This window comes from Mustelus asterias, chromosome 18, assembly GCF_964213995.1.
Source record: "Mustelus asterias chromosome 18, sMusAst1.hap1.1, whole genome shotgun sequence".
In the NCBI taxonomy this organism is placed as follows: Eukaryota; Metazoa; Chordata; class Chondrichthyes; order Carcharhiniformes; family Triakidae; genus Mustelus; species Mustelus asterias.
Window position 1 is genome coordinate 27,643,602 of NC_135818.1, and position 13,264 is coordinate 27,656,865.

At 45.3% G+C, this 13,264-nt stretch overlaps 1 protein-coding gene across 1 annotated transcript in view; it reads left to right on the forward strand.

The window, feature by feature from the left end:
* Positions 1 to 13,264, forward strand: part of ubr1 (ubiquitin protein ligase E3 component n-recognin 1) — a 222,574-nt gene that overhangs the window by 68,137 nt on the left and 141,173 nt on the right. The window contains exon 14 of the mRNA XM_078233618.1: positions 9,344 to 9,472. Coding sequence (XP_078089744.1) covers positions 9,344 to 9,472 — 129 coding nt within the window. The remainder of the gene's footprint in view (positions 1 to 9,343; positions 9,473 to 13,264) is intronic.

Consider the following 13,264-nt stretch of genomic DNA (forward strand, 5'->3'; position numbering starts at 1 on the left):
ATAAGGCAAAGGAGAATCCAAAGAGCTTCTACAAATACATAAAGGGCAAAAGAGTAACTAGGGAGAGAGTAGGGCCTCTTAAGGATCAACAAGGTCATCTATGTGCGGATCCACAAGAGATGGGTGAGATCCTAAATGAATATTTCTCATCGGTATTTACTGTTGAGAAAGGCATGGATGTTAGGCAACTTGGGGACATAAATAGTGATGTCTTGAGGAGTGTACATATTACAGAGAAGGAGGTGCTGAAATCTTAAAACGCATCACGGTAGATAAATCCCCAGGACCTGATGAAATGTATCCCAGGACGTTGTGGGAAGCTAGGGAGGAAATTGCGGGTCCCCTGGCAGAAATATTTGAATCAACAATAGCCACAGGTTAGATGCCTGAAGATTGGAGGGTGGCAAATCATAGAATCCCTACAGTGCACAAGGAGGCCATTCGGCCCATCGAATCTGCACCGACCACAATCCCAACCAGGCCCTATTCCCGTAACCCCACATATTTACGCTGATAACCGCCCTGACACTGGGGTCAATTCAGCATGGCCAATCAACTTAACCCACACATCTTTGGACTGTGGGAAGAAACCCGAGCACCCGGAGGAAACCCACGGACACACGGGGAGAATGTGCAACCTCCACACACAAAGAACAAAGAACAGTACAGCACAGGAAACAGGCCCTTCGGCCCTCCAAGCCTGTGCCGCTCCTTGGTCCAACTGGACCAATCGTTTGTATCCCTCCATTCCCAGGCTGCTCATGTGACTATCCAGGTAAGTCTTAAACGATGTCAGCGTGCCTGCCTCCACCACCCGACTTGGCAGCGCATTCCAGGCCCCCACCACCCTCTGTGTAAAAAACGTCCCTCTGATGTCTGAGTTATACTTCGCCCCTCTCAGCTTGAGCCCGTGACCCCTCGTGATCGTCACCTCCGACCTGGGAAAAAGCTTCCCACTGTTCACCCTATCTATACCCTTCATAATCTTGTATACCTCTATTAGATCTCCCCTCATTCTCCGTCTTTCCAAGGAGAACAACCCCAGTCTACCCAATCTCTCCTCATAGCTAAGACCCTCCATACCAGGCAACATCCTGGTAAACCTTCTCTGCACTCTCTCCAATGCCTCCACGTCCTTCTGGTAGTGCGGCGACCAGAACTGGACGCAGTACTCCAAATGCGGCCTAACCAGCGTTCTATACAGCTGCATCATCAGACTCCAGCTTTTATACTCTATACCCCGTCCTATAAAGGCAAGCATACCATATGCCTTCTTCACCACCTTCTCCACCTGTGTTGCCACCTTCAAGGATTTGTGGACTTGCACACCTAGGTCCCTCTGTGTTTCTATACTCCTGATGACTCTGCCATTTATTGCATAACTCCTCCCTACATTATTTCTTCCAAAATGCATCACTTCGCATTTATCCGGATTAAATTCCATCTGCCACCTCTCCGCCCAATTTTCCAGCCTATCTATATCCTGCTGTATTGCCCGACAATGCTCTTCGCTATCCGCAATTCCAGCCATCTTTGTGTCATCTTTGTGTCACACACACTGACCCGAGGCCAGAATTGAACCTGGATCCTTGGCGCTGTGAGGCAGCAGTGCTAATCACTGTGTCACCATGCCGCCGCCACAAATGTTGTGCCTTTGTTTAAGAAGGGCTGCAGGGAAAAGCCTGGGAACTATAGGCTGGTGAGCCTACCATCTGTAGTGGGTATGTTGTTAGAAGGTATTCTGAGAGACAGGATCTACAGGCATTTAGGGAGACAAGGACTGATTAGGGAGAGTCAGCATGGCTTTGTGAGTGGAAAATCATGTCTCATGAATTTGATTGAGTATTTTGAAGGAGTGACCAAAAAGGTAGATGAGGGCAGTGCAGTTGATGTTGTCTACATGGACTTTAGCAAGGCCTTTGACAAGGTACTGCATGGTGGTAGGTTGTTACATCGGGTTAAATCCCATGGGATCCAAGGTGAGGTAGCCAATTGGATACAAAATTGGCTTGATGACAAAAGACAGAGGGTGGTTGTCGAGGGTTACTTTTCAGATTGGAGGCCTGTGACCAGCGGTGTGTCTCAGGGATCAGTGCTGGGTCCACTGTTATTTGTCATTTGTATTAATGATTTGGATGAGAATTTAGGAGGCGTGCTAAGTAAGTTTGCAGATGACACCAAGATTGGTGGCATAGTGGACAGTGATGAAGGTTATCTAGGATTGCAACGGGATCATGGTCAATTGGGCTAATGAATGGTAGATGGAGTTTAATTTAGATAAATGTGAGATGATGCATTTTGGCAGATTGAATCGGGCCAGGACCTACTCAGTTAATGGTAGGGCGTTGGGGACAGTTACAAAACACATCTAGGAGAACAAAGAACAAAGAAAAGTACAGCACAGGAATAGGCCCTTCGGCCCTCCAAGCCTGCGCTGATCATGATGTCTGCCTGAACTAAAACCATGTGCACTTACGGAGTCCGTATCCTTCCATTCCCATCCTATTCATGTATTCGTCGAGTTGCCCCTTAAATGCCGCTATCATACCTGCTCCCACCACCTCCCCGGGCAGCACGTTCCAGACATTCACGACCCATTGTGTATTTTTTAAAAAGCCTCGCACATCTCCTCAAAACGGTTCCCCATGCACCTTAAACCTATGTCCCCTAGTAATTGACTTTTCTACTCTAGGAAAGAGCATCTGATTATCCACTTTGTCCATGCCACTCATAATCTTGTAGACCTCTAACATTCCAGTGAGAACAAACCGAGTTTATCCAACCTCTCCTCATAGCTAATACCCTCCAGATCAGGCGACATCCTGGTAAACCTCCTCTGCACCCTCTCCAAAGCATCCACATCCTTCAGGTAGTGTGGCGACCAGAATTGTATACAATATTCTAAACGAGGTCTAACTAAGCTTCTGTACAGCTGCAGCATGACTCTGCCAATTTTTATACTCAATACCTCAACCGATGAAGGCAAGCATGCTATATGCTTTCTTGACTACCTTATCCACCTGCATTGTCACTTTCAGTAATCAGTGGACATGTACGCCCAGATCTCTCTGCCTGTCAATACTGAGGGTTCTACCATTTACTGTATAATTCCTACATGCATTGGATCTTCCAAAATGCATTATCTCTCAGTTGTCCAGATTAAACTCCATTTGCCATTTCTCGGCCCAAGTCTCCAACCGGTCTATATCTTGCTGTGTCATCTGACAATCCTCTTCACTATCCTCAACTCCACCAATTTTTGTGTCGTCTGCAAACTTACTAATCAGACCTGCTACATTTTCCTCCAAATCATTTATATTTACTACAAACAACAAAAGTCCCAGAACTGATCCCTGTTGAACACCGCTAGTCACAGCCTTCCATTCAGAAAAGCACCCCTCTACTGCCGCCCTCTGTCTTCTATGGCCAAGATGTGGAGGTGCCGGTGTTGGACTGGGGTAAACACAGTAAGAAGTTTAACAACAGGTTAAAGTCCAACAGGTTTATTTGGTAGCAAATGCCACTCGCTTTCAGAGCGCTGCCCCTTCGTCAGGTGGAGTGGAGAAATGCTCACAAACAGGGCATACAGAGACACAAACTCAATTTACAGAATAATGATTGGAATGCAGTCTTTACAGATAATCAAGTCTTAAAGGTACAAACAATGTGAGTGGAGAGAGCATTAAGCACAGGTTAAAGAGATGTGTATTGTCTCCAGACAGGACAGCCAGTGAGATTCTGCAAGTCCAGGCAAGCTGTGGGGGTTACAGATAGTGTGACATGAACCCAGGATCCCGGTTGAGGCCGTCCTCATGTGTGCGGAACTTGACTATCAGTTTCTGCTCAGCGACTGCGCTGTCGTGTGTCGTGAAGGCCGCCTTGGAGAACGCTTACGCGAAGATCAGAGGCCGAATGCCCCCGTGACCGCTGAAGTGCTCCCCAACAGGAAGAGAACAGTCTTGCCTGGTGATTGTCATAGCATCTGCATGGTTTCCCCAATGTACCATGCCTCGGGACATCCTTTCCTGCAGCGTATCAGGTAGACAACATTGGCTGAGTTGCAAGAGTATGTACCGTGTACCTGGTGGATGGTGCTCTGACGTGAGATGATGGCATCTGTGTCGATGATCCGGCACGTCTTGCAGAGGTTGCTGTGGCAGGGTTGTGTGATGTCGTGGTCACTGTACTCCTGAAGGCTGGGTCGTTTGCTGCGGACAATGGTCTGTTTGAGGTTGTGCAGTTGTTTGAAGGCAAGAAGTGGGGGTGTGGGGATGGCCTTGGCGAGGTATTCGTCTTCATCAATGACATGTTGAAGGCTCCAGAGGAGATGCCGTAGCTTCTCCGCTCCGGGGAAGTACTGGACGACGAAGAATCTCTATCCACCGTGTCCCGTGTTTGTCTTCTGAGGAGGTCAGTGCGGTTTTTCGCTGTGGCGCGTCGGAACTGTCGATCGATGAGCCGAGCGCCATATCCTGTTCTTATGAGGGCATCTTTCAGCGTCTGGAGGTGTCTGTTGCGATCCTCCTCACCCGAGCAGATCCTGTGTATACGGAGGGCTTGTCCGTAGGGGATGGCTTCTTTAATGTGTTTCGGGTGGAAGCTGGAGTATCGTGAGGTTTTCCGTGGACTTGCAGAATCTCACCGGCTGTCCTGTCTGGAGACAATACACATCTCTTTAACCTGTGCTTAATGCTCTCTCCACTCACATTGTTTGTACCTTTAAGACTTGATCATCTATAAAGACTGCATTCCAATCATTATTCTGTAAATTGAGTTTGTGTCTCTGAGCATTTCTCCACTCCACATGACGAAGGGGCAGCGCTCCGAAAGCTAGTGGCATTTGCTACTAAATAAACCTGTTGGACTTTAACCTGATGTTGTTAAACTTCTTTCTATGGCCAAGCCAGTTCTGTATCCATCTTGCCAGCTCTCCTCTGATCCCGTGTGACTTCACCTTTCGTACTAGTCTGCCATGAGGTACCTTGTCAAAGGCTTTACTGAAGTCCATGTATGCAACACCCACTGCCTTTCCCTCATCTATCATCTTCGTCACTTCCTTGAAAAATTCAATCAAGTTAGTGAGGCACGACCTCCCCTTCACAAAACCTTTCTGTCTGTCACTAATAAGTCTATTTGTTTCCAAATGTGAGTTAATCCTGTCTCTCAGAATCTTTTCCAATAATTTCCCTACCACTGATGTAAGGCTCACTGGTCTACAATTTCCTGGATTATCCCTGCTGCCCTTCTTAAACAGTGTAACAACATTGGCTATCCTCCGGTCCTCTGGAACTTCACCTGGAGCCAATGAGGATACAAAGATTTCCAGCAATTTCCACCCTTGCCTTCCTCAGTATTCTAGAATAGCTCCCATCAGGCCCTGGGGACTTACCTACTTTAATGCTTTTTTAGACGGCCCAATTCGTCCTCCTTTTTGATATTGACATGACCCAGAATATCTACACATCCTACCCTAGGTTCCTCATCCATCAAGTCTCTTTCTTTGGTGAATATTGAGGCAAAGTATTCATTTAGTATCTTGCCCATTTCCTCTGGTTCCATGTGTAGATTCCCTCCACTATCCTTGAGTGGACCAACCCTTTCCCAGGCTACCCTCTTGCTCTTTACATATGTATAAAATGCCTTAGGATTTTCCTTAATCCCGTTTGCTAAGGACTTTTCATGACCCCTTTTAGCCTTCCTAACTCTTTCCTTAAGTTCCTTCCTACGTTCTTTATATTCTTCAAGGGCTTCATCTGTCCTAAGCCTTTTAGACCTTACGAATTCTTCCTTTTTCTTTTTGACAAGGCTCATAATATCCCTCGTTATCCAGGGTTCCCAATACTTGCCACACTATCCTTCATCCTCACAGGTACATTCCAATCAACTGACATTTGAAAGACTCCCACATGTCGGATGTTGATTTACCCTCAAATTGCCTCCCCCGATCTATACTTTCCAGATCCTGTCTAATGTTGTTGTAGTTAGTCTTCCCCCAATTTAACACCTTCGCCCAAGGACCACTGTTGACCTTATCCACAAGCACCTTAAAATTTATGGAATTATGACCGCTGTTCCCGAAATGCTCTTGTACTGAAACTTCGATCACCTGGGCAGTCTCATTCCCCAATACCACGTCTAATATGGCTCCTTCCCGAGTTGGGCTATTTACATAATATTTCAAGAAATCCTCCTGGACACTCCTTACAAATTCTGCCCGATCCAAGCCCCTAGCAGTAAGTGATTCCCAGTCAATATAGAGAAAGTTAAAATCACCCACCACATCAACCCTGTTATTTTTGCATCTTTCCAAAATCTGCCTGCATATCTGCCCCTCTATCTCCCGCGGTTGTTGGGAGGCCTGTAATAAACCCCCAACATTGTGACTGCACCCTTCCTGTTCCTGAGATCTACCCATATTGCCTCACTGCCTGAACCCTCCCAGGTGTCCTCCCTCAGTACAGCTGTGATATTCTCCTTAACCAGTAATGCACCCCTTTTACATCCCCCTCTATCTTGCCTGAAGCATCTAAATCCTGGAATGTGTAGCTGCCAATACTGTCCATCTTTCAACCAAGTCTCTGTAATAGCAACAACATCATAGTTCCAAGTACTAATCGAAGCTCTAAGTTCATGTGTTTTACCCATTATGCTCCTCGCATTGAAACAAGTGCACTTCAGACCACCAGTCCTGCTGTGTTCAACAACTACTCCCTGCCTGCTCTTAATCTTACTGGCCTTAGCCTGTAGCCCTCCCTCAGTTAGTTCTCCTGGTGACCTTCTGCTCTGGTTCCCACCTCCTTGTAATACTAGTTTAAACTCTCCCGAGTGACGCCAGCAAATCTACCTGCCAGGATATTGGTGCCCCTCCAGTTTAGGTGTAACCTGTCTTCCTTGGACAGGTCCCACCTGTCCCGGAAGAGATCCCAACGATCAAGATATCTGAACCCCTCCCTCCTAGCCAACTCTTTAGCCGTGTATTTAGTTGCACTATCTTCCAATTCCTAGCCTCACTGGCACGTGGCACAGGAAGTAATCCTGAGATTACAACTCTAGATTTCCTCTTTTTTAACTTGCTACCGAACTCCCCTTGCAGGACCCTGTCATTCTTTCTGCCTATGTTGTTAGTACCAATGTGTACCACGACTGGCTGTTTGTTCTCCCCTTTCAGAATGTCCCATGCCTGTTCAGAGACATCCTTGGCCCTGGCACCAGGGAGGCAACATACCATCCTGGAGTCTCTTTCCCGGCCACACAAATGCCTGTCTGTGCCCTGACTATAGAGTCCCCTATAACTATTGCTGTTCTGCGCCTTGACCCTCGCTGATGAACAACAGAGCCAGTCATGGTGCCACTGCCCTGGTTGCTGCTGTTTTCCCCTGATAGGCTATGCCCCCAACAATATCCAAAACAGTATACCTGAGAGAGAGGGGGATAGCCACAGGAGATTCCTGCACTGACTGCCTGCCCTTTCTAGCGGTCACCCATCTATCTGCCTGCACTTTGGGTGTGACCACATCTCTAAAGCTCCTGTCTATGACGCTTTCCGCCACCTGCATGTTCCAACCGATCCATGCCGTCTGTGAGGAGCTGCAATTGGGTGCACTTCCTGCAGATGTAGTTGTCTGGAATGCTTGAAGCCTCACGGATCCCCCACATCTCACAGACGAAGCACTTTGCCCCGCTGACTGACATTTATGCCACTAATGAATTTATTTACAAATAAAACACACTCTAAAATTTAGGTTATAATTAGCTATACAGTCCCTGGTGCTAGATATAAATATTAATAGCTAAATACACTTAATTTTTTAAAAACTGATTATTTATCCCTCTTGACCTAAAATCAAATTAATATCAGTAATTTAAATCAGTAACTCAGAATAGATACAAGTTCAAAGCTCCTTGAAAGTGGAGTCCCAGGTGGGCGGGGCGGTGAAGAAGGCATTTGGTTTGCATGGTTTCACTGGTCAGAACTTTGAATACCGGAGTTGGGATGTCTTCAAATTGTACACATTGGTAAGGCCACTTGGAATACTGTGTACAGTTCTGGTCACCCTATTATACAAAGGATATTATTAAACGAGAAAGAGTGCAGAAAAGATTTACAAGGATGCTACTAGGACTTGATGGTTTGAGTTATAAGGAGAGGCTGGATAGACTGGGACTTTTTTCCCTGGAGCATAGGAGGCTTAGGGGTGATCTTATAAAATAATGAGGGACATAGATAAGATAGATAGTCAGCATCTTTTCCCAAAGGTAGGTGAGTCTAAAACTAGAGGGCATAGGTTTAAGGTGAGAGGAGAGAGGTGCAAAAGAGTCCGGAGGGGCAGTTTTTTCACTGAGGGTGGTGAATGTCTGGAACAAGCTGCCCAAAGGCTGTAGTAGAGACGGGTACAATGTTGTCTTTTAAAAAGCATTTAGACAGTTACATGGGTAAGATGAATATAGAGGGATATGGGCCAAATGCAGGCAACTGGGGCTAGCTTAGTGTTAGAACTGGGCAGCATGGACAAGTTCGATTGAAGGGCCTGTTTCCATGCTGTAAACCTCTATGACTCTGTGATCTTCCAATTCTTGCCCCATTGAATTAATGCAAGTTATTGTTGTTGGAGGTTGGAAGAGAAAATTTGGGGTGTTTGTAAAAGTTTTGATGTTGGATATTTCCAGTTGTGGATACAATCTTGACACTATAAAAATTCAAAATTAGACTAGGCCTGGAAATATTTCTAGATAATTGCCCACATTAACTTTCCACATTGCTTTTCAGTGCAAAAGATATTCCTGCAACTGAAAGTGATGGAGTGGAACAAAAGACTTTTGTTCAAGCACTATCACAATCCCTCCAGTGTTAGGTACTGATAGTGGTCTGAGTTTGGTTTTCCTTTGTTCTATTTTCTTAACTATTTCTCAATAAGATTTTGACTTGTTCTGGGGTTGCCTTGCTTGAGTGTTGGCAGTCCTCTGGTATATTACTCCAGGACTTTCTTGTGAAGCTGCTTAATGTGTCCTGGCAAGCTATCGTGAGGTTAGAGAATAGAATTGGGGCAATAAAGTGATGCACTTTTTGGAAATAAATTTCAGATTGCACCACTGGTTCTGAATGGTAATAAAATAGCTCCTCTTCTTCGCACCTTAGTACAAAAGGAGGGGTTTGTAAACTAACTGATGTTCATTAATAAAGACTCCAACATTATTGTGGCCAATAGGTTTCAAGGTTAGGAATGGACAGAGTAAGACAGGTCAAATTGTTGTTCTTGTGATTCTGTTGATTCAATATAGTTGCGGTTTGAGATTTTTCTTTTGGGAGAAATGTTAAACAGTTCACTTTATACATTGCTTACAGAACATGGAGCCAATGAACCGGCAGATTGGACAGCATCTTGAAATAGAGCCTGAATGGGAGCCAGCATTCACTATCCAGATGCTCTTGAAATGTATTCTGTCCATGATTCAGGAATGGTGTGCATCTGATGTGAGTATTGAGAATTTATACTTGTCCATTAGTAAATCTGTTTGAAGTTTATCATATATTCCTGTGGCACAGCCACTGAAATAAAAATATATATTTGCTGAAAAAAGAGACATACTGTGGAAGATTTTCATCTTGTACTTTTGAGGACAGATGCAAAAATGCCGAATTTCCAAGGGAGCAACTGTTTATACTAATGAGAAAAAGGGTGCTGATTGATTGGCAAATTGACTCTAGTTGAGGTGTGTTGTGGATAATGCATCAGGGAATTATTGTCTTCATTCTTCTGTTTAATTCAAAAAAAGTTGCAATGCCTGGACATGTTCTTTTGTCCTTCAGAGGATAGGTCACTGCGTGTGATGTATGTATCTTTTTGCTAATGTAAGTGAGCTACATTGCAAGCCTGACTTACTGACTTAGACTTTGTCCTGCCTGAGACGGGAGCAACTATGGGCAGCAAGACTGTGCACATCACAGTCTCTTTTGCTGCAGACCAGGTGGTGTCCTGCTTCTAAAGGTACTCCATAAAATACTTTTCAAGGTCCTCTTTGGCCAGCCCCATCTTTTTTAGCTGATGGCCATTCATGCATACATTCATGAGATAAAACACTTGTCCTGACAGCCTCAGTTGTGTTTCTGTCGCAATGTCCAGCAGGCTCCTCTGACCAGCTCTTTTGTGGTGCTGCTTCATTGGTCATACCGTCTCTGCATGTGATGCTCAGCATCTAATGTAGGCAGCACTGGTAAAATACATTTAATTTGTGTGAGGCCTTTGAAGCCCAACTGATGATCTTAAATTGGTTGTTAGTGTAATTCCTTGCACTTTCAAGTATGTTCAGCATGTGTTGTTCAATCACAAAATCACATTTAACATTAGACACAATGGGTGGGATTCTCCCCAAAAACATTCTAAGTGTCAAATTCTCGTAAAAGCCAGAGTAAATCCTGATGGTTTTTTCAGTGGGGTTCTCAAAGTGAATCTCCCACACTCTGTGCACTGCAGAGTGCACTAGCATGAATCTAATTAAAAATCAGGGGCATATTCCCGCTGGAGAGGCCGGTAGCATAGCGCTGAGTGGGCAGCAGCATGTTTGCCACCACCAAACACCGGCCAGCCCCGATCGCTGGCCTCCCTCCCTCTGTCACCACCGAGTGCAGAGTGGCAGTGGGACCCCCCCCACCAATCGTCCCACCCCCTTGGCACTGCCCGATGCCTGGTGTACAGTGCCAAGGGGCTAGGGGGCCCGTAGACTTCAACCTATCCATCTAAACTTTTCCTGTCCATGCACCTTGTCCAAATGTCTTTTAAATGTTCTAATTGTACCCGCCTCTACCACCTCCTCTGGCAGCTCATTCCATATACGCAGCACCCTCCTGTGTGAAAAGGTTGCACCTCAGGTCGCTTTTAAATCTTTCCCCTCTCACCTTAAACCTATGCCCTCTAGTTTTGCACTCCCATACCCTGGGGAAAAGACCTTAGCTATTCAGCCCCTCGTGATTTTATAAACCTCTATAAGGTCACTCCCTCATCCTCCTATGCTCCAGGGGAAAAAAGTCCCAACCTCTCCTTATAATTCACATCTTCCAGTCCCGGTAACATCGTTGTAAATCTTTTTTGCATCCTTTCCAGTTTAATAACATCCTTTCTTTGGCAGGGCAACCAGAATTGTAAGCTGTACTCCAAATATGGCATACCAATGTCTTGTACAGTTGTAACATAACGTCCTAACTCTTGTACTCAATGCTCTGACCAATGAAGTAAGAAGTTTAACAACACCAGGTTAAAGTCCAACAGGTTTATTTGGTAGCAAAAGCCACACAAGCTTTCGAGGCTCTGAGCCCCTTCTTCAGGTGAGTGGGAATTCTGTTCACAAACAGAGCTTATAAAGACACAGACTCAATTTACATGAATAATGGTTGGAATGCGAATACTTACAACTAATCAAGTCTTTAAGAAACAAAACAAGATGAGTGGAGAGAGCATCAAGACAGTCTAAAAAGATGTGTATTGTCTCCAGACAAGACAGCCAGTGAAACTCTGTGGGAGTTACAAATAGTGTGACATGAACCCAATATCCCGGTTGAGGCCGTCCTCGTGTGTGCGGAACTTGGCTATCAGTTTCTGCTCAGCGACTCTGCGCTGTCGCGTGTCGCGAAGGCCGCCTTGGAGAACGCTTACCCGAATATCAGAGGCCGAATGCCCGTGACCGCTGAAGTGCTCCCCAACAGGAAGAGAACAGTCTTGCCTGGTGATTGTCGAGCGGTGTTCATTCATCCGTTGTCGCAGCGTCTGCATAGTTTCCCCAATGTACCATGCCTCGGGACATCCTTTCTTGCAGCGTATCAGGTAGACAACGTTGGCCGAATTGCAAGAGTATGTACCGTGTACCTGGTGGATGGTGTTCTCACGTGAGATGATGGCATCTGTGTCAATGATCCGGCACGTCTTGCAGAGGTTGCTGTGGCAGGGTTGTGTGGTGTCATGGTCACTGTTCTCCTGAAGGCTGGGTAGTTTGCTGCGGACAATGGTCTGTTTGAGGTTGTGCGGTTGTTTGAAGGCAAGAAGTGGGGGTGTGGGGATGGCCTTGGCGAGATGTTCGTCTTCATCAATGACATGCTGAAGGCTCCGGAGGAGATGCCGTAGCTTCTCCGCTCCGGGGAAGTACTGGACAACCTACTGGCCCGGTTGATCAAGATTTTAGATAACTTTCTTGGTGTCCGCGACACCAACCGATCCTCTTATATTCTCATCCCAATCGTTTATGTAAATGACAAACAACAGTGGACTCGGCACAGATCCCTGCAGCACACTGCTGGTCACCGGCCTCCAGTCTGTAAAACAGCCCTCTACCACCACCCTTTGTTTCCTACCGGCAAGCCAATTTTGTATCCAATTAGCTAGCTCTCCCTGGATCCCATCACAAAGCACTGATTTCAAGGCCCTCAAATTCTTATTGTTACTCCACAGCCTGGACCCATCTTACCTCCTCACATATATGTGCTGCAGTCTTTACTACATACTACATACCTTTCCTTCAGAAGCCTTTTTACATAAAGCCCACCTGCTCGATAGTTGCTACAGACAGTGCAGAGATATAGTCTAATTCTCCCTTCTTCCTACTTCTCAACTGACCGGAACAGATGTATTTTTTTGAAAGTGTTTCAATCTCTTGAGTACAGTACTGCGACTTAGAAGAAAGCCTATTCTGTGTCTTTTTTAAAATTTAAATCAAAGGAAAAGATAAATGTTTGTTTATTACCTCAAATATAAATGCAACCTACTTCTCATCTAAACAAGATGCACAGAAACAAAAGATGAAAAATTACGTGTGCCTAGATTCATTAAAGGGTCAAAAATGTCACCTCTGTCTATCTACATATTTATACTATATATCCTCAGGCAAAACGAATAGCCCCACTTCTGTGCCAGTAATGATTTCTAGGCAGAGTTTATCCTTTTGCTGGCCCGTGTCTTCCACATTAACAGACTTCTTGTGATCGAAAAAAAATGTCAGTTATAAAGTGTTTATCAAACTGTTTGCGTCATGTGACCACGGTGTTGGGGTTTTTCCATTGTCCACAGAATGATTTGAAATCATAAGCCATGGTCACACATCAATGTTCCAGTTATAAATTGCCTTCAGGTGCCTTTGTATGTTTCTATCTTCCGAATAGGTTTTGTGGTCATACAATGCTACCATAATAAAGTCCAATTGGACGCTTCTTTGAATTTTCCTACTCCTTCCTGTAAAGCAATTTGAAGACATTCCCTTAGCTTGGAATGCTATAAAAATA